General features: G+C 45.9%; 1 protein-coding gene across 1 annotated transcript in view; it reads left to right on the top strand.

Moving 5' to 3' along the window:
• The window catches only part of CFAP74 (cilia and flagella associated protein 74), a 36,386-nt gene extending 11,113 nt beyond the window's left edge, over positions 1–25,273 (top strand). Inside the window, exons 14-38 of the mRNA XM_066334198.1 lie at positions 1,912–1,978; positions 2,392–2,481; positions 2,601–2,774; positions 3,525–3,678; positions 4,568–4,680; positions 5,135–5,257; positions 6,238–6,359; positions 9,116–9,244; positions 12,164–12,251; positions 12,611–12,784; positions 13,983–14,116; positions 14,719–14,995; positions 15,435–15,542; positions 16,122–16,309; positions 17,488–17,622; positions 18,000–18,109; positions 18,503–18,558; positions 18,800–18,919; positions 19,108–19,260; positions 19,564–19,693; positions 20,233–20,387; positions 21,167–21,305; positions 22,092–22,213; positions 22,705–22,845; positions 24,433–25,273. Coding sequence (XP_066190295.1) covers positions 1,912–1,978; positions 2,392–2,481; positions 2,601–2,774; positions 3,525–3,678; positions 4,568–4,680; positions 5,135–5,257; positions 6,238–6,359; positions 9,116–9,244; positions 12,164–12,251; positions 12,611–12,784; positions 13,983–14,116; positions 14,719–14,995; positions 15,435–15,542; positions 16,122–16,309; positions 17,488–17,622; positions 18,000–18,109; positions 18,503–18,558; positions 18,800–18,919; positions 19,108–19,260; positions 19,564–19,693; positions 20,233–20,387; positions 21,167–21,305; positions 22,092–22,213; positions 22,705–22,845; positions 24,433–24,546 — 3,316 coding nt within the window. The 3' untranslated portion in view covers positions 24,547–25,273. The remainder of the gene's footprint in view (positions 1–1,911; positions 1,979–2,391; positions 2,482–2,600; positions 2,775–3,524; positions 3,679–4,567; positions 4,681–5,134; positions 5,258–6,237; positions 6,360–9,115; positions 9,245–12,163; positions 12,252–12,610; positions 12,785–13,982; positions 14,117–14,718; positions 14,996–15,434; positions 15,543–16,121; positions 16,310–17,487; positions 17,623–17,999; positions 18,110–18,502; positions 18,559–18,799; positions 18,920–19,107; positions 19,261–19,563; positions 19,694–20,232; positions 20,388–21,166; positions 21,306–22,091; positions 22,214–22,704; positions 22,846–24,432) is intronic.
• Positions 25,274–27,024: the final 1,751 nt, after the last annotated feature.

Raw genomic sequence — 27,024 nt, 5'->3', positions numbered from 1 at the left:
ACAGAATTTCTGGATCATCTGATAAGGACAGGATGGTCCAAGGTGAGGCCATTCCTTGCCCACTTTGTCCCCAGGAATGTGAACAGAGAGTTCTTGACTGAACAACATCCCTGGGGGGCTGTGAAGCCTGGATCCAGCTGCTCTGGGTGGGTTGGGAAAGGTGTGGAGCTCTTCATTCCCAACCTGGTGGAGGTGGAAAATTGAGCAGGGCACAGCAGAGTCCTTCAGCTCCTAAACCTGCTCTGGTGCTTGATTCCATGTGTAGCTCGTGGTTGGTTCAAAATCACGTGTGTGGATTTAATTATGACCCACTTACACGTGTTTAATTTCTGTGACAAAGCCTGAAGCTACTAATCCGACAAAATGAGGGTTTCCTGCTCTCAAAGATTATTTTTTTTCTCATTTAGTGTGTTGGACAATTGCAGATGGTAAATTAGCACCTCTGGTTTGTGACCAAAAATTAAACAGTGCTTTTGAAAGGCTTAAGTCTTTCCTTGCTGTAATTGCCTTTTAGAGTACATTCCAAATACAAATGAAACATCAAGAGTTGTGAATGATTTTTCAATGTCTGATAAATTAATTAACTTTTTAAAATTAAATTGGCTACCCATACATTTGCCAGCTGGATAGCTAGCAAAAATAATCTAAGATTTTATTCTCTATTGTCATGCTATTAATAATTTGACCAGCAGAGCACAGACCTATGGACACTGATCCTACACTGTATAAAGCTTATCTCAGGTAGAACCAGACATAAATTGGTTGTTACAAAATAGTTTTGCCAAGTATTTTGAAAATACCCAGCACATCTACACTGTCATGGTGTCACTGTCCTCAAAATCAGTGCACAGGTATTTACAGACATAACACTTGAGAGCTGTTATCAGTGACAGGCACTGTATTTGCTGATAAAAAGCTTTAGTCTAGTGGTTTAAATGAGCATTATTACACCCCATGCAATGGAGCCTCTCCTCGGTGGAGTGGTTCTGTGTGGGTTTATGTGTTTGGTAATTTGTGCTCTAAATCAGAACTATATTTTCAAGGTAACATTTGAAACAAAGAACCATTCCTTAAAGTTACCCTCAGGAGAAGCTGCCGGGGATGTGTTCAGAAGGTCAGGATGCAGGTGCTTATTCCCTGTCCACATTTTAAGCTTCTGGATTCTGAAGCATTTCCCTTTCAGAAAATGTTTCATTTTGCTTTGGTTTGAGGTTAATTTTGTTTTGATAAAGCTGTGAAGGGCGAGTGTGGTCCCTGTCTCACTTGGCTTAGGGGCTCCCATGGCTGACAACATTTCCTTATCTCCTCTGGCTCCTCTGCTGGGCAGAGCAGGGCTCCAGAAGTGCCTCAATAATTTCCTTTACAGTGCAGCTGTGAAATGTCTTCTGATGGGCATTTTCCCTGCCTCACACAGACCATGAAATGAGTGGCAGATTCTATTCAAGATAATTTTGATACAGCTGGCAACAAGCAGCACATTCTCTAATCATTTGCAGCTCCCTCCTTGGGTTTTTCCTCTTCATTTTGTGTTTGGACAGGGGAGATATTACAGAGCAACATTAAAATGGATAATGGGAGAAGTTTTTCCTAATTGTCTGACGGGGCAGTTCCACCTGTTCTTCCTGATTTTGAGCCTCAGCTTCACCTCCTTGGCTACAGTCCCTGTCTTGCCTTTTAAAAGCACTTCTAGTCTTTCTGAATAAAACCTTAATAAAGAATCAGCCTTTGTTGTTTCCCAGTTGCAGCAGGGTTCTGTAGCCTTTCATTAATCTGTCACTCATTCTGACTTTTCTGATAATTAGTCCAAGTGAGAGGGGGAAAAAAAAAAATCTGCCATTGTTAACAAAGCAGGAAAGCTGGGTGTTCCATCCACAACTTTAATTTGGAGTTTTATGTTAATTATCTCCGTAGTTTTGACCCACCTGGCAAAATGTCTCCTGGGATGTCCTGTGAATTCCTGGTAACATTTAAGCCAATGGTAAGTGCACAGTGAGAAGAGCCTAGTATAGACCACTAGTCTGATTAAAACCATCATTAACTGAATTTCTTAACTGTTAACAAGGAAAAAACCCTACATTTTTACAAGAGCTGCTGCTGTACATGGGCACATTGTACTCTGTGCATGTTCAAGCTCTGATAAATTGTCAGAAGGGAAATTCTGAGGGCACATTTGGAAAAATGCCTCCAAATGAGAGCAAGTTTCCAAATATTTATGATCTTGCCCAGCTAAAGTTAACCAGGCTGTCAGAAAGACTGCTTTAAAGTGTAAATGGAATCAGTAAAGATACATTTTAATATGGTACTCAAATAATGAGTGAAATATTTTTAATCAGACTAGGTAGGCTAAATCTTCTGAAATTACTTAGGGATTTTTTCTGTTTTGTTTTCTAGATAAATGAAGGGCTGGAAGGAGCAGTCATGTTTATGGCCCAGACAGGTTCTTTTTCTGTTCCACTGAAATGTACAGTCAAGACCTGCATTGTAAGGGACTTCTTTTAAGCATGTGGAAAACATAATTATTATTATAAAAAGCGGATGCTCATTTAATTGACATTAGTGGTATGTAGGCCAGTGGTAATTAATGGTTTATCTTCTCACAGCTGGCTCTGGATAAAGAGCTCATTGACTTTGGCAGCCTTGTGGTGGGAGAGACAATTTCACGGACCATCAGCCTGACAAACAGCGGGGCTTTGGGAGCCAGATTCAAAGTTCAGACGTCAGCAGGTGCCACAAGTACCCTCAGAGCAACAGTAAAAGCTGCTCCTGCAAGAGTGGTGGGTTCCAAACTTCCCTAAAGGAACAGAAATGTTCTGCTTTTGGGAAGTGTGGTGAAGTTGTGCAGAGTCACAAAGCAGCTCAGGTCAGAAAGGACTTTGGAAAATCATCTGGTCCAACCTTTAGTACATTTGGGTCGGTGTAAATATAATCTGTTAGACCCAACTATTGGAAGATAAAAGCTATTCTTCTGTGAGGAGTGGGGAAACCCAACAATGCTGATTTTTCGAGTATTTTAGTAATTTATGCCATGATTCCTATTTTCTCCACATTCATGACAATTAGGAAAAAATACTTCAGTTAAAAGAGGAGATTCTGACAGCGTCATTAAAAATCTCAGCTCATGGAAGACAGAAACATGTGAACTGCTGCAAAACTAGCAATCAAGTGAGGGGTGTGATAAAAAGAGGGCTGGTTTCACCAGACTTAGTTTTGACATAGAACTGCCTGGGTTTCCACTAGAAAAATGTTGGTTCTGGTAATTACATAGTAACTGGCACTACACTGCATTGCTCCTGTTACATTATTTACCTGTTTGGGGCAGCCAGCAAAAATTCAATCTGCTCTTTGATGAAGGTCCTGTAGAATGTGCAGCTCTTGGAAAGTGCCACACATTTCTCCATTTATGATGTGGAACTGTTGCAAGAAAACACAAGTCTGATTTGCATAAAACTTCTGCTGGATAGAACTGGAGATGGCACAAGACAGAAAAACAGCCACGAGAGTTTCCTCTCTGTATTTCCCAATAGGTCACTCCACATTCCAGTGCCTGTGGTGCTGAAGAGGAAGGCAGCACCAGTCCTGTGGCAGCTGAGGATCCAAACAGGGAGCATATTTGTGCTGAGCCCAGGGAGGGGGTGACCCCCTGTGCAGCCCAGGAGCCCCAGAGCAGCAGTGCCACAGGTGAGGGGATGCTTTGGAACACAGCCCTGCACTTCCCCAGGCTAAGCTTTATCCAGCTGTAGTCTCCTGTAAAGAACTGAGCAATTCACTTTGCAAAGTTACTCAGTAAATTAAGTAGCTCATCACTCCAGGAGTAATGTTATGTTTCTTTGTATGCTGCCTCACAGAAAATGACTAAAAATAATGTCTTGACACCATTATATCAAAAGCAGCAGAGAACCTCACTGCTCATTAGTGATCAACAATTCAGTCTCAGAAGAACACAGAACCCAACGAGCTTCAGAAATTGCAAAATTGTTATCATCCTTGTCTCAGCAACTGAATCCCCACTTCTCAGAATAGCAATCCACATGACAGGTTTATTTTTGTAGTCTGTAATTCTAGGAACAAGGAAGCAGAAAGATGAACCTCCTCAGACATTTTCCATCTCATTCCTAATGTTTACTATGTACTTAATAAAATCCAGCCTTGTAGAAGAAAGACTTTCTTAATTTGCTTCTTATCTATGTTCTTTAACATTTCTTCCCAGTATTGATCATTCCAATTTCAGGAAGCTGAAACTTCCATGGAAAGGTTGTGGATGGTTTTTGCAGGTCGTCCTGGCTGCATTCCTTTATCCCACTGAAATTCCTCTTGAAGGCCATACCCACTTCCAGCTGAGTCTGTATTTTTGAGCTATTCATACTGTTACTCAGCAGTGGAAGGCTCAGGTGCCTCAGATAGAATTCCAAACTAGATATTTCCTTTCAATTTTCCCATCACTGATATACCTGCCTGGATTTGCAGTATTGACTCAAATTAACATACTTGTGCTTTGTTGGAATTTTTTTTCTTTTTTGATGGACACATTCAGCATTTTGTTTTGTTTTGTGTTTCTTTCTTTCCCCAGAACAACTTGGTCAAGGAGAATTAAATACCAGATCAGATCTGGACGCAGACAATGCAGATAATTTGTTGGAACTTTCTCCTGAGGAGATGCCAATTGAAATTATGCTTGGAAAGGTAATGAATGCTCTGAGATCCAGACAAGATTTCCCTAGGCTAAGCCTACATCAAATAAATTGCTGTGGTGAGAAATGCTCAAGTTTATGGTCATTCCAAGCCCACTGGACATCACTGTATCACAGTGAATTCTTAAAATGAAATCACAGCATACTTTTCCCCTTTCTCTTATCTATAGAGACATACAGAGCTCAAAAATTCTGTTTACATTCACATTTCCCACAATTTAACTTTTTTCTGCTCTGTGGTTCTGTGGTTAAAGTCTGGTGACAAGACGCAAGGAGGGGCAGGAAGAATGTCTGGGAAATGTCAAACATGAGCCATATTAATGTTCTGATTCTGATTATTCCTGTGCATAGTGAGCTCAATTTAATTACAAACCAGGTGTGTATAGTGAGTATGTACCTCCTCTTTGTTCCAATGCAATTTCTGGAGTTTCATTGTTGTTGTTCAGGTGACTGAGGGTGAGATTGGACCCTTCAGCTCAGTGAAAATCCCAATCCTGTTTGTCCCAGCTGTCCCTGGGGACGTGAGGGCAGAGTTTGTGATCGTGTTTGACAACCCAGACTGCAAACCAGTGAGTGACCTGCTTCAAAACTTGTGTAAAATAGTTTAAAGTCTTCTCATTTGTGCTTTTCTCAAGAATTTTGTATTAGGTGGTTTGATGGGAGGTAGCTTTGTATGCCATAGCTCTTACTTCTGATGCAGCATGTTTATTAAACCTGCTCATTCTCTTAATTTCTATGCAGATAATCCTGATATTCCCATTTTATCAGACATCATATGGGAAAACATCTAATTTCCTGGAAACAAATATGGAAGTATTCTCCCTTATTCCCAACCCACCTAGTTTATTTTCTTTCTGATCTATCAGAATTGGAATTATTTAGCAGGCAGTAGTGAAGCTGATGTGTGAAAGCTGGAAGAGATGACAACTTTAGTTACCACTTCAGCATATTGTGATTCTAAATTTTATTGGAAGCCAAATTCAGCTTGGAACAGTTCACAGAAGCTTGCCAAAAACTAAAGACAAACTTCCCAGAAGCTCAGCAGCCAGTTTTGGCTGTCCCTCGGGCTGCAGAAGGAGCTGCAGACACCTGCTGAGGCTCCCGTGGGCACCTTCTCCTCCAGGATCAGCTTTGCAGGGCGCTGGTGCCAGAGGGGTCACTGCAGGGAGAGCAGCCTTGTGCTGCCTTCCCTGCATTTCTGTGCTGCCTCAATCAGCTGCAGCCCCGAGGGAGCCTGGACTGGGGCCCATTCCCTTCAGCTAAAGGCACTTTAAATACTTCTTCTCAATATCATGGGCAGATGCTCTTATTTCGTGTTCCCTGTCAAAGAATCCAACCCAAAGGATAATTGTGTTTTTCTGCTGGGGCACTGTAACATCTCAGGTTTCCTTTGCAATTGGTTTTCCCAGGTCTGCCTCATTAAAGAACCTGTTGCACTATGAATAGTAAAATATTTCACTCAGCTGAATTTATAGCAGAAATTCTTGCTGTAAGTCAGTAAGAACCTGAGAGTAGCAGAACTAATCCCCTGCTGTTGCTGCCCTGCCAGCTGAGCTTCAGTGCCATTGGAGTTTCTGTGGATTTGCCCATCTGGGTGCCCCAGCCCAGCGTGGACCTCAAGATCTGCCTGTATGAGCAGCTGTACCAGGACAGCATCGAGGTGTGCAGCAGGTGAGCTGCTCTGGGGTGCCCTGGGGCTGCAGGTGAGCTGCCCTGGGGATTCCTCTGGCCCTAACACTGCAGGTGAGCTGCCCTGGGGTGCCCTGGCCCTGCAGGTGAGCTGCTCTGAGGTGCCCTGGCACTGCAGGTGAGCTGCCCTGGGCTGCCCTGGGGCTGCAGGTGAGCTGCTCTGGAGTGCCCTGGGGATTCCTCTGGCCCTGGGACTGCAGGTGAGCTGCCCTGGGGTGCCCTGGGGCTGCAGGTGAGCTGCCCTGGGGATTCCTCTGGCCCTGACACTGCAGGAGCACATCCTGAAAGCCCTCTGAGTTCTGGAAAACTTGAACATCCTGCTAACCCAGACCCCCAACACCAGTCTGAGCTATGAGGTATCCACACACCTCCCCACTCCTGCCAGATTCCCAGTGTTGTTTCTGTTCTTTGGGAGAGCTGTGAAGCCCCTGGGGAATAGCAAACCCACAGTTTCCTCATGCAGAATTTGCACCCTAAACATTTAGGGAGATAAATATGTCTAAAATTAAGTGCACATTGAGTTGATTCAGCCAGGAAATTTTATGTAAGAATATTTTATTGTTTCTCAGCTATTTTGCTTTCAGGTAAAGTCCTGGGGGGGCTTATGATCTGGAAGCCAGTTTCATGAGTGTTTTCAGACCTGAGATTGGATGCTGGATAAATCATGTCAATCCTTTTGCATTCACTCTCAAATGGGAAAGGTGCAGCTTTTTCTGACCCATGGAGGCACTAAATGAAGGACAGATCCCTCTGATTACACTGGGATGACCAGACAGTGATTGACAGGGGGAAAATATCTGGGTGTTTCAAAGTCCAAGTCAGTCACATCCGAGGACTGGTTCTGTTTGCACTGTGATATAAAGGGAATATTCCAGCTTCTTGGCTTCTGGAGATTTCCTGCTATTAAAAGTAGTTATGGGAACATTTAATTGTCTTCAGGTGCTGGGTGTCTTCCCTCCACCTAATGCAGTCACTATGGAATTCTTATTTTAACAATTTGCATTTCTTAGAGTCTATTTCAATAGGATTGGGGTGGGTTTGTGGGAGGGTGGGGGAGAGATTGGTTCTGTGGAAGGCATCCATTCTAAACCTCTTACCAGAATTACAGACTGCAGAGATTCTTCACAGTTGGAAAGAAATGAGTAAAGCTGTTATCTCAGAAATTCAGCTTACAGATATGACAAGCACAAGTTGTTATGTAAGTGATTTTACTTGGTCTAGATAACCCAGGGATAAAACTTATAAGTATAGAAGCAGAATAACTCTCCTAATAAAACTTAAGGGTTCAAGGGGATCCCAAAGATAGAAGCTGTCAAATTGCTTAGGGCAAAACTTCTTAACTGAGGGAAAAATCCTGCTGATCCTTTGCCAAATTTCACTAAATTAAGAGCACTTCTTGTGTAGTAGCCTGTCCTTAGCACCTTGGCAAGTCAAGGCTTTGATTTATCACCCATTTCCATAATTAGGAGAAATTGCCTGTTATACAGTCAGGTGGACTGAAATTCAGTATATTTCATGTGCAGGAATACCATTTACAACTTTTTATCCTGCAAAAGTGGATTGATTTCATCATTCTGTTGTGGCCTGAGCAGCTTCTCCCTCCAGGAGCTCCTGACACTTCCCTTGGTGTGTCAGGAGGAGGATTCCTCCTGGACCCTGCCTGTATCCCACTGGCTGTGACTTGTAGGACTGTAGCACAAGGGGAAGATAAAGTTTCCAAGTGAGTCAGATACCTCTGGAACTGGAATGTCCCAGCAAGCTCTGGTGAATTGTAAAATAACTCTAATACTGGTTTTGTTCTGGGTTTTAGTTGGTTTTTTTTTCTGGTCATGAAGACCCTGGTAATCAGGCAGCATAAATAAGCAGCATAAAGGGTGAAAGTGTCTTATCAGAATCATGTTCAATATAAATAATTTTGAAAAGTAATTTCTTTGGCAGGTTATAATCTGCACTGATTTAATGAAGTAGTATATAATTCTCTTAGATTGTCAACAGTCAGAAATCATTGCAGGCTCCCAGCCCCACTTGCTGTAGCTGTTGATTTAGAGGAGACCATCTGGCCTGACAGCTTGGAAACCAGTCCAGGGGAAGGAGAATGACAAGCTGAAATATTTGTAAATTGCTCGGCAATTTTGCACTTAGGCATGAAATTCCAAAGCAAGGGGATGATCCATGGCTATTGCTGTGCTAGGATAGGGCCAGAATTCAGCAGACAGGCAGAGGATTCCTGGCTTCCAGTGTGCCATCCCCAGGGCAAATTGATCCCAGGGTTTAGCAGAGGAGCTGGCAGGACCAGCTCAGCCACGCTGTGACTTCCAGCCCTGCAGAATTCTGCTGGAGGAGGACAGGTTACATCTGTTTAAAGAAATCACCAGGGTTCAGTCATCCTATTGATCCAGTGTGTGTTAGGAGCAAATAATCAGCTGCTGTTTCACAATAGCTTGGCTTTGACTGCCCCTGACCTGGCTTAGCACTGTGCTGAGCTCTGACAGTTCTCTGGATCAGTTTGTGCAGTTTGCTACAGCTGAGTATGTTACAGAACTTCCAAGTCTTGTTTTCTGTACTTAAAAGACAACACAACTGTGTGAACTTGCTGCAGCAGTTTTCCATGCCCATCATTTTCAAAGGAAGCTCGGGATTGTTCTGACTAGGATGCAGGGGTGGGGGCGGGAGGGCTCAGACTCCCGAGTCACTGAAGTGGCCTCAAAGCCACACGAGCACCTCTGATGTGTTTGCAGAGCAACAACCACGCTGCGTTTGAAGTTCGAGGTGTGCAGAGAATTGAGCAAGCACATGGAGCTGCTTCCAAAAACGGGCTACATCCAGCCTCAGTCATCCTTCAGTGCACAGCTCAAGTTCCTGCCCAGGTAACCAACATTAATCCAACTCTAATCTTTCAGGATTTCAGACGGTGTCAGAAAAGCTGAGCAGGGTTGTTGTTCCCTCCTGCTGTCCAGGCTGGAGCTCACAGTGCTGCTGCAGTGTAGGTCTGGTCTCCCCCCTGTGCCCCTGGAAGCTGCCAGATGCTCCAGGAGGAAATGAACTTGGCTGCCAGGGCTGTGAGGCAATGCCCTCCCTGTGGTGACAGCAGTGCTGTGACAATCCCAGCTCTCACAATCCTGCTAGGCTGCTCCCGTTCTGTGGGAAGCTATTCTTGTCCAGGAGGGAGGTTATTGAGGCAGGTGGCTGCTTCATGGATCACTGATTGAATAATTTCTGGACAAGAACTCCTGTGCTTGCTAATTAAGGTGAGAGTGGTTGGGCTTCCTGTCCATATCTCTCCTCCCCAGGTACATTTTTCTCCAAATGATGAAGGTATTGATAATGAATTTCACGTGGTGTTTTATGTAACATCTCCTGATGCTAAAAGCTTTATCCCAGCAAGTTTTTCTTCTCCATTTTAAGAAACATCGACAAATACAAACATAGCTCAGTGATAGGAAACAATTCCAGTTTCTAAAAATTGTAGCACCAGAGTTCCCATCGGCTCCTGTTCATTTTATTTACCTCATCATTGCCATCCTCACAGAATTTAGCAGGACATTTCTTTTCAAAAAATAATTCATCACATATGGGATTAATTTTGGTTTACAGCCAAATCCTTCAGTCTTTGGCTTTGACTGCCACTGCAAACCTGCTGCTTCTTTGATGTGGGTTTTTAATTCCATAGTGTTTGGGTTTTCACAGATGTGCTCAGCACCTCTGGATTCTACGCTGATTGCAAAATTTTCACTAGGTTGGTATCCAAAGAACTAGAAGTATTTACAGTTCTTGCAGCATCTCAAATCCCATCAGATTACAACAGTAACATGATGACATATTCCAGTTCCTGAACTTCAGCTGCTGTGAAGTAATGTTACCCTCTCCGAGGGGATGGAAACAGAGCTAGGATTTAGAACCTTAATCTTCGTTTTAAAAACCAGGAAAGCTACAGCAAGGAGATTTGATGAGATTAAGGCATTTCTGACACACGAAATAAGTATCTGGCTGGCTGAGGGTACGGATCAGTTTTAAAGACCTGATGCTGGGAGCTGAGGGGAAGCACTGAGCCAGTGACACATTTCCGTGAGGGCCTCTCAGTGAGCTGGCATTAGGAGCTCTATTAATAGAGCAGCTGTATGACAAGTGACACCAAAGGGAAAAGAACCCCCCACTCAGCAGTGCTGAGGGAGCAGGGAGCTGCCTGAAGGCTTGGGAAGTTCTCCTGGGTGTTCTGTGCACACAGACGTGTTCCAAAATCCAGCTTCTGGCAGTTGGAAGCCAACATTTCCTGTTTAGTTGAAGGCAAGTTTTCTACTCTGCTGCCTTTCAGAATTCCCAAACACCAGATCGTGTAGTTCCCTGCATTTAGGACTAGTCCTGCAGGTACTGGCAGTTTAAATCTGATTTGTCTTTTGTGCTTCTCTTCAACTGTGCCATTTTCAGAGAACTTTCTGAAGGATTCCAGGACCTTTTCCCCAAGGTACAGCAGCTAATTTAGAGTCCATCTCTGTGTCCATGCAGTTACAAGTATTTTCTTCCCCCTCTGGATTATGAAATAGATTAATTTCTTCTGCTATTCAGATGTCCTGTGACAAAGTGAAAGCTGATGCTCTACTCCTCCCTTGCACATAACCTCAGTTCTATGTGTAAAGAACTTCCCAACACCTTTGAACATCGCCCTTATTGCAAAATAACAGCAAGATTTTGGATCACCATGGTGACTGAGTGGGTGCTATTTTTATTCTTTAACAATACATTAAAGAGTTGCATGCAATTCCATGAGTAGTAGTAGAACATGAGCACTGTGGAGACCCAAGAACAGGAAGCAACTCACTCTGCTGCTCTGAGATAAAAATAGAGCAGCAGAGCTAAAAATGCTCCAGGTTTGTATTGTCTTGGCTTGAAGCTCTGGAATGGAGCTTGTGACAGCAAAATGCTTCACCTACAGAAAACCTGCATATTCCTTATGAATTCTTGGGCTGCTTGGGAATCAGGCACTTCTGGGCTCCAGGTTTGTTCACTTTATGCCTCTGCTTTGGAATACAGAGTGGTTCTGCCTCAGGCTGATCATTCATCTCAGTGGTCAGAGGGAGCCACTGCCTTGGCTGGGCTGGGGCTGCAGCAAAGATGCACAGGGGTTATATTCTGATTAGAGAGTAAGCTTTTAATTTTTCAGATTTTTAAATGATTGGATGGCATTTTGTAAAAAAACAGGATAAATGGATGCTGACCTCTATGACTGCCTTTAAAATCCTGTATGTGTCTAAAATCCTGTCTTTAAAACCAAAAAACTGTCCAATATAACTGTACAAGGTCAATCATTCTGACATCCCTGCCTTGCAGCCCGTGACCTGGTGCTCAGAGCATGGCCTGGGTGATCCAGGCTGAAGGAAACCTGGGACAAGTCCAGAATATTCTTGACCTGACTGCATCTTCTTTACCTCCTTGGTCAGGAGGTGGGACTTCACAGGCCACTCATTTTTGATTGGTATTTTCTTCCACCATTCTTTTTCCATTTTCTCTAATATTTGAATTTATCTCGCAAGCAGAATTTTAATGAGAATTCCCTTCTGTGAAGGAGTGGAGTTGCTGCTTAACCAGGTGAATCTTAACAATTTGAGGACAATTGAATGAAGATTAAAAGTTACAAATAATAAAACTTTTGGACCTTAAGCAACAGGATTCAGTTTGGTTTTCTTTCTGTTCGGAAATCATCCATCAAAATTCCTTATTCCCCTTAGTAAATAGTCAGATTGTTTTAATGGCACTGATTGCACTTTGGATTTGTACTTTTGGGTTTTCAGGCAGTCCCTTCCTGAAGATGCAGGGAGCTATTTCAATGCAGAGACAGGAATCCTGGAGGTCCCAGTGACAATCCTGATTGTGGACAAGGTCAGAGATTTTTGTGATACTGATTATCAGACTGACAGTTTATGTAAATTAGTTTAGTAAATGTTCATTTAACGGTACCTAGTTTTAGATTAGTTTTTTACTGATTGAGGCTCTGTGATAATAGTAAAAGATCCTTAAAGTGCTAATACAGATTTGATCGTTTTTTCTTGTCTCATGTTTGCAATGAATGATTGAACTGGAAGTTAAATCCTTTCTCCTCAGTGCTGATCTCATGTTACTGTCAAGGAACAGAGTAACTTTTTCTTGCACTTTTCCGTTTGGATGACAGTTCATTTAAATCCTGTCCTTACAACCCACGGATGGAGATTTTTATCCTGTGCTCTTGCATTTGTTTTCAGGCTATAAAAGTTAATTTTACTGTCCATGCCATTGTTACTACTTCTGATTTGGAGATCAGCCCAGCACAGATCAACTTTGGATACTGCACAATCTATGAAGCTGTGCAGGCAAATGTCATCCTAACAAACAAATCCATCTTGCCACAGGAGTTTGGATTTGTGGGACTGCCAGAGGTATGGACTTATCCCACACACACCTCCTCTGCTGTCAAAATAGATTTCAGTGTCATGGGAACGTGTTCGGTGTGAGTGTAAATAAATCATGACTGGTTCCTGCAGCCCCCTGGGAATCCTGCTCCCTGTGGAGTTCTGTCCTGGAGTGTGTCAATCTCCCTGGGTGGCACATTCTGCATTTGCCAGGCAGTGCAAACCCCTGGGAGGAGATTTTCCTGTTCCTGACCTTTTCCTATCAGAATTCCTGGGTTTCTACACCAAGAGATCTCCTAAGAGAACACCTTGGACGCTTTTACCACTAAATAAAACACTCTTGGGGCTGTGGCTGTGGCCTCAGGCTGAGGAAAGTGCCCACTTTGCACCAAATGCCCAAAGGCTTTGCCTTCAAAGTGCTCCTTGGGAACCATCCCAAGCCGTGGCTGGGCACTTTCTGAGTGACTGGAAGTTGATGTGGAAGCACAGATTTAATCACAGGAGCTGCTGGGTTCTTGTGGGCTGGGTCCCCTGGATAATTTTTTGGACAAAGTTGGTTCTTCACACTCCATAATAGTGGGGTGATCACAGTGTGAAATGGTTTGGTATGTTGGCATCAGAGCTGGAGGAACCTGGCAGTTAGTTAGGCATTGTCCTGTTTTCTGCTGGCTTGGGGATTAAAATCAAGGAGTTAAAGAAATTGTTAACTCCAGCTTCATGAAAGCTTTACTTCCCAGCATGTGTTTCCTGAGGAGCTGGAAGCGTGATGGGGAGACTTTCTTTAATCAAATTCAGCTCAAGCGCAAACCACTGCACAGCTGTGGATGTGGAACTGCTCCTGGTGTGTCCCTGCTCAGACATGAATCAGCTCTCAAAGACATGGGGCAACTGCTGAGAATTTAACCATATTTCCTTCGGTTTTCTATGAAGAGTAGATAAACATCAGAGCAAGGTGATGTCCACAGATGGGAAGAAGCTGGAGAAGGGGTTCTCCTAAAATCTGAGTTAATGGATTTAATACCTTTTGAGCTCCTTTGAGATGAGGAATCTGCCCCACAGACTCTGGGCACTGACTCAGACAGAAACTTCTCCTTGGAAGGTTTCTCTTTCCCTTACAGTTCCACATTTAATAGCAATTTCTTTAAATCTTGCCTGTAATGTCTTATTTTAATTTATTAATAAACTCATAATTTAACTGATAATCTCTTTTCCTGCCATTTTGAAGTTTGCTGAAGTTCAACCCAACGATGGATTTGGAATTATCCTTCCCCTGGAAAGCCTGACACTGGACATAATCTTTAAAGCCACCAAGGCAAAAGAGTACAGCTTTGAGCTCACCTGCAGGACAGAGATCAACAGGTGTGTTAATGGATGGGCAGCAGGGAAGCTAAAACCTGAATGTCACTGGGCTCTCACTGTTAACCCATTCAGAAATTGAATCCCTGCCTGCCCTGGGGAGGTGAGGCTGGGATAAACACCTGAGCCAGGTGGGAATTCTCCACTTGCAAGAGTTGCTCAGTGTCTGTTGGTTGCATCTTTGGTTTCCACATCTGTCTTTACTCAGATGACTTTTCCCACCTCTCCTCAAGTTTATCTTTATCCCACACCAAGCTCCAGCCTCTCAACCTGGAGTGTTCTGCTGCTTTTTCAGGACAGTTACTGAAGGAACTCTTTTCTGTAAAAATGCTCTATGCATTAAGCCAGTGCTTCTGCAATAATGATGGCATAAACTTTGATTTGACTGGATGTGTTTCCAGAAGTTCACAGAGGAAGAATTCAAGCAGGGACTCTGGCCAATTGTGCATTAAAAATAGATAGTATTATTGTTCATCTTTAGGCAAAATTCCCATTGCAAGCTTGAAATTCTGCTTAAATAGGGACTACAGGATTAGCTCCCTATTTTCCGGGCTGATTAAGACACTATTTTATGCTGAGACAATTTATCATGTGTTTATTTTTAGACAATTCAAGCTGTCATGCAAAGCAGTTGGAGTCCACCCACCTCTTGAATTGTCTCATTCCTTGGTTCAGTTTGCTGCTACAGCCCTGAGCTCCGTGTCTTCAGCCACTCTGGCTGTGCTCAATTCCCACGTGGATGGGAACCCCCTGACTCACCCTGTCCCACGGATTGGCACTGGGGACCCTGTCCCTGTTGGCCCCACTTCCTTTGAATTCCACGTGCCCCAAGACTGTCCTGTGAGCATTACACCTTCTGTGGGAACTGTGCTGCCTGGGCAGGTAAATTCACTTTAAATGTCGTGTGTTCTGCCAAATCTTTGATCATCTGCATCCTTACAAAGGCTGCCACTTGTAAACAAAGCTCAAAACATCAATTGTTGTTAGAATAGCTGGAGTATTTTGTGTTGTTTGAAAGAATGTTTTAAGTCAGACAGGAGGGTTAAGCACCAAATCTAGCTAATGCCTTATGGGAGTGTTCTATCCCCAGTGTTATCACTGTGCTTTATGTGAAGAATGTTTAAATATCAAAAGTATTGGCCGTGTAAACCCAGCCTGCTGTAACATCCCCGGACTTCCAAAGAAGCTGCAAATGCCCTCATCCTGAGGATGTGTGAATCGTGTGCTGCTCTGTGTGTGCTCCTGTTGAGCTGTGTAGGTGTCACACGTGTCTGAGGGCTGGGCTCTGCCCTCACTGCTGTGTGTGCTCTCCCATTCCCAGAAAAGCTCCATCCGAGTGTCCTTCAGCCCGGCGCTGTCGGATCAGCAAATCAGGGAGGAGGCAGCACGGAGGCTCAGCACAGCAGCTGTGCCAGAGGCAGGAGCACAAGTAAGGAATGCTAACAACAGCACACGCTGCTGGTCTGTCACTTCCAGATATTTGGTTCTCTGGATGGTATTTTTATCATAAAATTATTTGTGTATTAATGAAGCCCGTGGTCCATGCAGGACCTGCCTATGAAGGACAAAAGTGTGACTGTGCACTCAGTGTGGGGCCTGTTCACTGAGCAATAATTTAATTTCATGCTCATAAAGTATTTCCAAAGTATTGCTAGAGGGTTTTATTGCAAATGCCTACTGAAATACTCTTAAAAAGTCTTTTACACTTCCTGAAGATTTACAGCATCCATGGACTTTGGATGCAACCCTTAGGTCAGTTAATTTATGTGAGCACCTATGGTTGTCTTTGATTATGAGATAAACAGGTAAAATTCCCATGAGATAAGAGACTTTTACTCATCTGCTCCAAGAGGAGATCTCTTCTTCTAAGAGGGGGTAAAATATGTCCATTTCAAATTAATTTTTAACTTTTACATTATTGGAAATTTGTCTGTAGTAGGTACTGTCTGTGGGCTGTCACCATCATCTTGTTGTCCCTTGTCCCCTCCTTGGCTGTGTCTTTGATCAGATTTCCAGTGGTCTTGGTCAGATTTCCAGTGATACCCCTCAGTCTCCCACGGGTAAAAAGAAGAAAGATTCAAGGAAAGAGCGAAAGAAATCGAGTGTTTCCATTTCCAGAGGAAGGGCTGGAAGCAAGACCAGCCTGGCTGCAGTAAATATCCCTAATGAGCCAAAACCCCAAGAGTTAAAGCCCGAGTAAGTCAAGAGAAGCATCTTGTACTACACAGACAACATTCTCTTTAGAAGTAGTTTAATAAATCTACTAAAGCTGTAGGTAGACAAGAAAGCAAACTGGCGAGGGAACAGCTTCAGCTGTGTTGCAGAGGCTGTTTCCAAAATTAGTGCTGCTTGTGAGCCACACAGCTGTACCCTCTCATGTGAGGCAAAGAATCCCTTTATGCATCAGAAGGATTGAAGACTTCAAAGAATCTGTCAGGGAGCAGGAGCTGGGGCTGTGCGGGGGATGGGGCTGAGCCAGCACGGGGTTTATGGAAAGGGCAACTGCAAAGCTCGACTTGGGGACCAACAGAAACTCCTCAAATAAACCTCTTCTGAACAGATCTACCAGAACCAGCTGATGGCCCAAATCCACAGCAGGGAGTAATTTCTATTTTTAATTTGAGGGCTTACACGGTCCAGCACATTAGTCATGGTCAGCATCAGCGCTGGCAGTGAAATGCTGCTGGGAAATGTGCATTTGAAACAGTCCCTGTGCAGTGTGAGCACCTCGGGGAGAGTCAACACCAACAGCATTGCTGCCTGCAGGTTGGGAGACTTCCATCCAAAATCTGATACTTGAGGGCCCTTGTACAGCAGGTAATTCAACTCTCCTGGCCAGTCTCAGGAATTGGGAGGTATTTGGAAGTAAAGACATACTGAAGCGCCAGGCATTTGGCTGTACTGGATGTTTTGATGTCTTTTACTAAAATCACATGTTGATTGCAATCCATTAATTATAATTTTTAAACACTTTCGACAGAGAATGTAAAAATAAAATCCCTATTTTAGAAGTATTGCCTACATATTGCATTAGAGGAATGTGATCCTGTGTGTTTACATATCACTGAAATGATGTAGAAGTACTGGAAGACACTGAAATGCTTGATTTATTCAACAGAAGCAAATTGTATTGAAGTTTTGCAATCTTTAGTGTGACATCTGTTATCTGGGTTCCTAATTTTTATTCTTTTGGCAACAAAAGCCAACCACTTTGTAGGATGGGTCCATTACTGACATCATTTGGTTTCACTGTTACATTCAAATTTGAATGCGTGACTAAGAAACAATAATCACAAATAGCTCGGCAGATATTTATTTGATGTTTTTCTTGCTCTCTCACTCACTGAGGTAATTCTTATTCCTGGATTCTCTAGTTCTGATGCTTATAGGGCAGCCCAGGCTTCCCTGACGATGAATTTCAGAGGGAGTTTTAACAAATACATCATCCCATGCTCTGTTGCAAGTGGCCACGCCACTGGAGAGGAGGGCTCTGGGAACTTAACCTGCAGGTGGGTGCAGTTGGATAACCCAGAGATGTGAGGGGGAAATGGTGGGCTTGCTAATTTATTCATTTTGGGGGAGAAATTTGTTTTCTGATCTTAATTACTTCATAGCTCAGTGGTAGAAACTCATGCTCCCAGCCCACCAGTTGGATAAGAATCAAACACATGAATATCAAAGCAGCTGAAGGAATAATTGTGTGAAAACTTTGAGGCAGCTGGAGCTCATCTCTGCTCAGGCACAGTCGGTCACAGAGCCCTGTGTTGTGCTGTCACACCAGTGCAGGGACAACCTGTGACAGGAGCAGGTCCCTGGCAATAATTGTCTCTGTGTGATCCCAGAGCTCTGCCCTTTTATTCCCCAGCTCCCTTTGCTCTCTCTGCAGCCCTCACAACACCTTGTACCTGGAGCTGCACTGCCCTGCTGTAGCCCCACCTGTTCTCATCACTTCTGACTCTGGGATCAACGTGGCTGATTTTGGGGACGTTTCTGTAGGTATGGAATTTGAGTTCTGGTTTGGACTGCTTTCTCTCTAACAGTGAGTTCTTCCCAGCAGAGTTTTGCATTTTCAAAAGTCAGGATAGAAATTAGCCCTTAGTGGGTATTTAGGTGGAAAACAGGAAAAGGAATACCCTTAGTGGGTATTTAGGGGAAAACAAGGAGCCTCTGGCCAGCTGAGGCCCATGAAAGAGCAGACCTGATCCCCAAACATGGACCTGGAAGCTCCAGAAGTGACTGGCCCAATCTGAAAGATTTTGGTGAGCTTTGAGTAGTGCCTTAGCCAAAGGCCTGGGATGTGTCTGGCCCATGCAGGAGCAAGAGTAAGGGGGTGGAATGGAAGACAGGGATGAGCATCCTCACTTTGGGAAGTGTTTTCACTCCTTGCAGGCCTGACAGTGATGAAGAGAATTACAGTAGAAAACATCTCCCCAGGGAAGCTGGAAGTATCCTTGACTGGAGCAAGTGAGCTCAGCCTCCAGCCTCTGCTTAATGAGACCCTGCCTCTGCAGGAGGAACTGCTGGACACTAAAGCACCAGCTCATCTTCTCTCTTGAGTTATTGATCTCTCAAAAGCTTATAGATGCTTAGTTCAGGCCAAAGATATGTAAACAATATGTAGAATCTGTCCTCATATCCCTTTTCTCAATCTTTATGAACTTCTTTCCTTGAGTTGCACTGTTTTAGCTGGGATTCTCAGTTCTCAATCCCAATGGCCCCTTCCTGTTGGTCAGAGCAGTCGGAACGCTGGAGCCAGGTGAAAATAAACCACTCATCATCTCTTTTTGTCCACGTGAGGATAAATGGGTGAGTAAAAGATACAACAGCAGTGGGGGAAAGGAGGAGAGATGTGAGAGGTGTGTAACACACACGTGTTACCAACAGGAAAAACCTTTGTTCCCTGTCTCGGTGCTGGGATGGCTCTTTGGGAGGGGTCAGCTGGAGGGTTGAGGGTTCCCTCAGCAGATGGACTAACCCAGGCACCCTCTGGGCAGTTCTTGGAAACTCTGGACATCCAGGTGGCAAAGACCAACCTCAGCCTTCACCTGTCTGGGCACGGGGTGGTGCCAAGCACGGAGTGCTCTGTGGGAGAGGTGCTGGACATGGGATACGTCATGGCCAGGGACACAGTGACTGCCACAGTCAGGGTAAGGCTCTGTGCTGAACTGCAAACACAGCAGCACTTCTTGTGAGGAGGAAGACAAGATAAACTGTCTCCTCACAGATTGTGTGCAAGTGTGTCAACAACCAAAGTCCAGTGTTTGATGGGGAGTGGGGGTTGGTGTGACACCTTATGGGCAGCACTGATTGTGCCTCTGGGTGGCATCTGGGGACACAGAGCTGCACTAATGCAGTGTAATAAATTCAGCCACTTTGCAAACTGTGGATCTTACAGGCCTGAGGATCAATTTCCTCAATGCAAATGCTGTTGTGTGAATGAATGTCCCCAGATAGAGAACACTTCCAACCTGACCCTGCCCTTCTCCATACGACTGGAGTCCCTCTCACCAACACGGGACAGAGACCGGCAGAAAATTCCATCCTTCCTTACATCCCCTCTGCACAGAACAGAGATTGTTGGTAAAGTTCCTTTAATTCTTTCCTCTTTTGCCTCTGCTAAAGACTCAGGAGGTGTAAAGCAGCATTGCTGTGTCCTCTTAGAGCCACACAGCTGTCAGAGCTGGGGCATCACAGCCCTGAAATTAAAGATCTCATTTTGCTCCCCAGTAGGAGCTGTAGTAATTCTTTCAGTATGGGGAGCTGTAAATTTATTCAGCCTGAGCAAATGCCCACAAGTAAGGAGATATTAGTGTTTGAATCTAAATAAACCCACACAGTAATTGCATATTAAAGATCACATTTAAAGATGTCCATCTCTGTAAAAACACGTCAGAATATAGGAAGGGTCAGTGATGCTACTTCAGTTCCTCTGGAGATGAATGCATCAAACTGAAGGATGGATTTATCAGGTGTTTCTAACACCCTGTTTTGCTGCAAAGCCATGTATCAGCTCTTATTTATTTGCTATTCCAACAAGAATTAAATGGGTTTAAAATTTATGAAGCAGTAAAATGGAGCTGTCCTCTTTTCTTATCTGTATCCTCGTTTTTGTTTACCAGGAACACAGAACTATAATGGCTTCAGCGTGTTCAGTGTCTCTCCAAGAGAAGGAAAAATTGAGGCTGGGATGAGCCAGGATTTTGTTGTTACTTTCAGTCCTGATCATGAAAGTCTCTACTACTCCGACTGTCTCAAGGTTCTGCTCTTCGGCAAGGTGAGATAATAATCAGGATTATGAAAACAGTCTAAATATTGGATGAACTGATGTGGGGAAGAAAGGGCACGTTTGGGGCCCTCTGACATTTTCCAGGTTTAGATATTCCCTTATTAACTGCTAAAACCAGTGACGTGGGGTCCATCCCTGTCCTCCCCCGCGGCACGATGAGGAGGGGCCGGGAGCTGAGCACGGGGCTCCTGCAGGGAGAATTCAGTGGCAGGGCAGAGGGGACAGGGAGCTCCGCCTGCGGCAGGAGCAGCAGCACCAGGGAGCTGCTCCCGCAGCCGCTCGGTGCCAGCTTCCATCTGCGGAGCTGCCCCGGAATGCTCCGGCCGGATGAGCAGGTGGCCGCGCCACGGGCAGCCCTGCGCCCCTGCCAGGACACCAAAAGTTGGTGCAGAGTGACCACTAATGCCCGGCAGCAGCACTGCAAACCGGCTGGGGCCGAGCGAGAGCTGCTGCTGCCTTGGGATCGCGGTTAGAAACGCAGTCGGGATAAGCTGAGGATGAACGGACACTTGACCCAAGTTTGGCCTCTTTAGTGGCATTTGTGTAAAGAGTTTGTCCAGTGCCCTCCTGAGGCGCATTTCTCGGGTTGTGTAAAACAGAAGTGCCAGAGTGGGAGAAGTGGAGGGGCAGGTGCAGAACTCCTGCATTAGAGCCCGGGATCATTGGGATGGTTCACCTGGGAGGTGATGTCACCATTTCCTGCTGCTGCTGGCTCATTCAGGTGACCTGAGCTGTCACCTGCATCCAGGACTTTCTGTGTCACCCAGCAAACAGCCCACGAGATCCAGCTGAAGGGAGCAGCCCGGGAGCACCTCATGTTTGTGGAGGGAGGACTGCCCCTGGATGTGCCTGTGGAGTCCTTGGCTGTGACCTCACCTGTGGCACCACAGGAAGCACTGAAAGGAGGTAAAGTGCCACCACTTTATTATGGAACAGGGAGGGATCAGACATGGGAATGTTCCTTTAAGAAAAAAGGAAATTAAAGACAATTTTTCTAGAAAAAAAAAATTACATTACAGCATATATTCATAGTACAGAAAAAAAACCCATGAAACTTTCTCTTGAGGAAAGTTTTTCTCTTCATTTTTAATGCAGTTCTCTCTTAATGATCATCTTCCAATTCTGCAGCTTCCCTGCAAACATTATTATAATGTAATACTACTATGAAGAATTAAGATGCATTTGCTTTCTGCCGTTTCTCTGAGGTGTATTAAATGTTTAAGAAATTATTTCATATATAATTACATATCCTGGATTCTCCTGTTTGTCTTGTTATGAAACTTTCAACCATTTGAAGTTACTCTTCCTTAATTTCTTGGGACAGGATCTGTGTTCAGAGACAGAATGCAAATCTGTGTTCAGAGACAGCTCCTGACTCCTGAGCTGTAAATAAGTCCAGGCACACACACATAAGTAGGAATAAAGTACACAGAGGTGTGTGCCATAGGCTAGAAAACGAGCCTGGAACTTGATAATCAAGTAACAATTGCAGTTTGCAATTGCAAATGATCCAAACCCTCCTTTCCCTTGATTCTTCACTAACTCTGTAAAAGCATCTCTTTATCTGTGCCAGCTCCTGAGTTTGCCCCATCACTTAGTTTCGAACCATCCTGGTGCAATTTGTGTTGGTTCCAAACTGCCAAAGGCTCGGGTGTGACTGTCCCAGGGTTGATCTGGTCGCTGTCTGTTTAGGGCCACAAGAAGCAGTGAGGTCCCTTCTCCTGCTCCTGGAGTACGTGGAGGGCTCAGCAGAGCCAGCCAGGGCAGAGATCACCGTCGGGGCCATAGAAGGTCCTGTGCTGGCAGCCAAGCAGGTGAGGGAAACAAAACCTGCAGGTTTGTGCCAGGTGGGATCCTGACAGTGCAAAGGGCAGCTCGTTCCTTCTGTCTAAAATTCACAATTTCAGAAAATTTAAAAAGCAGCTTTCAGTGTTTCTGATAAATTTTGCATTTGCATCAATGTTCAAAAGGATTATTTTTCAGGGGCTAATATAAGGGTTTATAGCATTATCATACTAAGTCAGCGACAAACTTAATTTAGCAGTTTGCTTCCTCAGTTCTGGAATTCAGCATTTTGAGCCCAGAACTGAATGACAGTTCTAATAATCCTGTTATTTTATTGGAGTATTTAGTGACGAGGTGACCCAATGACTGTCACAGCGGATAGCTGGAGTCTCAAGGGGCAGTTGGGGCAGGGGCAGTGCAGTCTGTGCGGCACAGGTGTGACTGTGCCGTGTGTCCGTGTGTCCGTGTGTCCGTGTGTCCGTGTGTCCGTGTGTCCGTGTGTCCGTGTGTCCGTGTGTAGGGCCCGGCCGTGGAGTTCAGCCTGGACAGCGGCGCGGAGCTGCAGCGGGCGGGGTTCTCTCTGCACGGCCCCAAGGGAGCCCTGGAGCGCGGGCAGCGGCAGCGCATCGGCGTCTCGTGGGTGCCACCTGCCGACCTGCAGGTGAGCACGGCCCGGCACCGGCACCGGCACCCCGCGGGGTGTCACACCGGGCTCCTGGGGGGTGTCACACAGGGTTCCTGAGGGGTGTCACACTGAGCTCCTGGGGGGTGTGACACTGAGATCCTGGGGGGTGTCACACTGAGCTCCTGGGGGGTGTCACACTGAGCTCCTGGGGAGTGTCACACCGGGCTCTGGGGGGTGTCACACCGGGCTCCTGGGGGGGGTCACACTGAGCTCCTGAGGGGTGTTACACTGAGCTCCTGGGGGGTGTCACACTGAGCTCCTGGGGGGTGTCACACTGAGATCCTGGGGGGTGTCACACAGGGCTCCTGATGGAGTGTCACACAAGTTCCTGGCAGTTGTGACACAAAGCCGCTGGCAGGTGTCACACAAAGCTCCTGTTGGGCTGTGACCCACATCTCCCTTTGGGGTGTCATCCAAAGCTCCTGTCAGGGTGTGGCCCAAAGGTCCTGCTGGGGGTGTGACACAAAGGTCCCACTGGGATGTCACCCACAGCTCCCACTGGGATGTCACCCACAGCTCCCATTGGGGTGTCACCCACAGCTGCTGCTGGGTGTGGGCAGCACAGGTGGCTTGGACACAGTCAGGTGACAGCTCCTGTGTGGTCCCTGAAAGAGCAGGGGGGGTACAAAGCCCCCTTTGGGAACAGAAGCTGGGAACACAGGGATGATCTGGAGCCTTCCTGCCTGCCCAAGGCTGTGCTTGGCTGTGTGGTGACAAGGACAGGGGTGAGCCACTTGTGTCCCAAAGGGATCCCTTCCTGCAGGTCACTGTCACAGAGCCCAAAGGCCGAAGTGCTGCTGCTGTTAACAGGCTCTGGAGGGCCCTGGGGCAGAGCTGCTGCAGCCCTGGCAGCACAGAGCTGACTTTACACGGATCACTCTGCCACACATTTCCTTGCCATGGGCTGCCTTTCCTTTGGCACATTCCTGGAAATCAGTGAGGCCTTTGGATTTTATACTTTAGGTGCCCATTTCTCTGGCTACTTCTGCCTTATATCGCAGAGGTTGGATCTGATGTCCCAATAACACCATGGGGCTGTGATTGCCCTTCCTGATTCACCTCCTTGGGCACTCATGGAGACTGGAGGCACTGACTCCCCTTGTGTGGGATGGCAGAATGAGTAGCTGGTTCCAAAATTAAAAGATTTCTGCCATCACACGCAGAAAGAGGCAGCCAAGTTCCTGGCAGGATGTATCCAGCCCTCATCGTGCCCCTTGGTAACCCCTGGCTCTTTCCCAACACTGGGCACTCACTGGGGGCTGACAGGATCCGTTTCCTTCCAGCCCCCTCTGGGAGCCCAGAGGTTGCTGCTGTGCCCAGCTGCCATGGCTGTGACGTGGGGACAGCCTCTGTGGCACTCTGGGGACAGAATGCTGAGTCACTGCCTGCAGCGTGAGCATCACTTGGGGACAGAGAGGAGCCAGCACAGTGGCTGTAACCTGTCACCTGTAGCTGTAGCTGGTACCTTGAACACCGAGATGTGAAACAGACTTTAGAAGTGATCAGCTCCTGTCTCCTATGTCCAAAACACCAGGCTGGTTTTCTGTGTGGCTCTTTCTGCAGATCAGTGATCCCCCGCTCGTGTCAGCCCTCCTGACTGTCAAAGGTGACATCACAGAGTCCTACCGAGTCCTGCTCATGGCAAGAGTTGTGTCTGCACCTGCTCCCACTGGCTGAGGGATCCAGGCCAGGAGGAAAGGAGGATGGAGGTTTCACTGCTGGGAGATCCCTGGTGAAACGTGGGAAGAGTTGGAGGTTGTTGTGAATAAGTGAGGGCAGCAGGGATATGAGAAGGAGGGGCCATGTGACATTTCTGCTCTGTTTCACCCAAAGCTCTCTGTAAACGCTGGTGCCAGTAGCTTCATTTTCCAGCTGACTCTGTGACAGTAATCTTGTGTTAGAAGAAAGAATTACTGAGGGTCCCAAGCAGCTACACCTGCTGTTAATCCCATGTCTCCCAAAGGTGGGCATTCCATCAGGAGGAGTATCTGGTTTACACCCACAGAGGTGAGTTTCTATCTTTTTCCAATTTCAGATGCTTTTTGTAGGATTTGGAAAAAACTTTTTCCTTGACTTTTTCTCTTGTAAGACCAGAATAAAGTTTCTTATTCAAGAAACTTATTCTCCTCCAAATCATTTGGCCAGTCACTTTTACAGTGTACAGTCCAATATGTGGTCGAGGGGGAATATTCCTGTGCCGTTCCTTGGATATTGTCAGACACTTGCCAGAGATCCTGGCTGTCCAGGAACTTTGTATTTCTATATTTGCCTTCTGCTGAATTCTGGCTGAGAGCAGAATCCTCTCTGGGGAAGCCAGAATGCCCCACAGGTGGAACTTCTGTCAGGAAGCAGCGGCTGGTTCAGGGCAAGTGCAGAGCTGGGGAATGGAGGGAGCAGGAAGGCAGCAGCCAGAGGACACGGGATAATCCTGTACATCTCTTATCACACTCCTTCCTGAGTCACAGCCCGTCTGTGACAAAGTTCCCTCCCCACCACCCCGAGGGCGTGCTGCCCTTTGGCCCCTGTAGCCGTTAAATCCCTGATTCAGATGATGCAATCAGAAAATAGAAACGTTATTTGTAAATGTCCCTGTGGTAACGAGCTGGGAGCTGCAGGAACAAGCAGGGAGGCAGTTGTCACAAGGAACATTTTAACCAGGCTCCCCCTTTGACAGAGGAGGTCTGTAGGAGTGAAGAGGGAGTTCCTTGTTTGTCCAGCCAGTATTTGATCCATCGAGATGTGTTCTCATTTAATACTGGATCGAGTGCCTGTGGAGTCACTTAACTCTTCAGTCTAAAGACTGCAGATGCTGAAGCAAGCCCAGTGTCCCGGGGTGGAGCTGGGGGTGGCAGTGCCAGCCAGGGACAAGCTCTGCCTTCCTTGGAGGCCCTGGCTGCTGCTGCTGGCACAATGGAGCTGGGCACAATGGCCTTTGTGTGCTGGCTCCGCTGCAGCCCCAAGAGGGTGAGTAAATACCACTGCTCACTGCTCACTCAACAGTGACCTCACGTAGGGGAGCTGTCAGCAAGGAAGGGCACAGCGTGTGGAAGTGGAGGAGCTCTCTTAAGGAACTGAATTTGTGGGCATCCATTGAATGAGAGTCCTTCAGATTTCACTCCTGGAGACCAAAAAGTGATGGCTGACAACAGACTGGTCTCCAGACTCTGGTTATGATAACCATACAGAGTGCTGAAAATAAGTGTAACATCATCTGCCGGGAAACAACACCCCTTGTCTTAGGAATCTTCCACTTCACTGAAGTCAGCTACTGAGAAAAAGCATCCAGAGGATGAAAAGAAGTAAAAAATGAAAGAATGATGTAAAGACAGTGACATTGGTGCCCTCCCAGGGTTAGCCTGGGTAAGGGGCAGCTGCCAGCAGCCAGCTGAAGGCACCACAGGGACCCAGCAGCTCAAGGTGAGCAGAGGTGTCACCCACTGTGCCTGCATTCCCGGGACTGGAGAACTTGGATCAATATTTCCACAGGATTGAAGTGAACATAAGGTTGTGGGTTTCTCTGGTCAAAGTCTCCGTGTTTAAAACTCAGTATGTGTTTGTTCTCTCGGGGGAGGGTTGGACCAGGATAACAGGAACAGGTGGTTATTTCTGGAGGACCAGAAAATAAAGTAAACTCTCCCTGTAAAATCCAGCTGACGTTCTGTGAAGCATTCATGGAAATGTGAACAGGTTTTAGTCCTTTTCATAAGAGAAAATCCTGGTATTTTAGCTGGGGCCTCAAAAGTGTTTGTATTTGACTTCTTGGGGGCACAATGGCTGCTCAGGCAGGGTTGGGTTTCCCTCCCTTGGATTGCTTTGTCCTTTGGGGACACAGAGTGTGAAGTGCCAGCTCTCTCACGGGGCAATGAGAGACACAGGCTGATGTGGAAGGGAAAACAAGTTGTCTGATGTGGAAAAGCAGATCCACTGGGAAGGTGTGCAGACTGAGCTGCTTCACCTGGGACACTAGCACAGTTCCAAAAGTAAAAGCACAGTTACTGTGTCTGCCAAAAGTAACCCTGGATGTTCCACTGCCATCCCATTGAGAGTTCCCACAATTAGAATCATCACGATGCAAACCTGCAATGATCAGAGATGCACGCCCTCAGTTTACTGAAAATGTAGGAATTCTGTGAGGATGCTCCTACCCACACAATT

Source organism: Sylvia atricapilla, chromosome 22 (genome assembly GCF_009819655.1).
Source record: "Sylvia atricapilla isolate bSylAtr1 chromosome 22, bSylAtr1.pri, whole genome shotgun sequence".
NCBI classification, from domain to species: domain Eukaryota; kingdom Metazoa; phylum Chordata; class Aves; order Passeriformes; family Sylviidae; genus Sylvia; species Sylvia atricapilla.
Note: the sequence above shows the minus strand (reverse complement) of the source record. Positions and strands in the feature narration are given on the sequence as shown.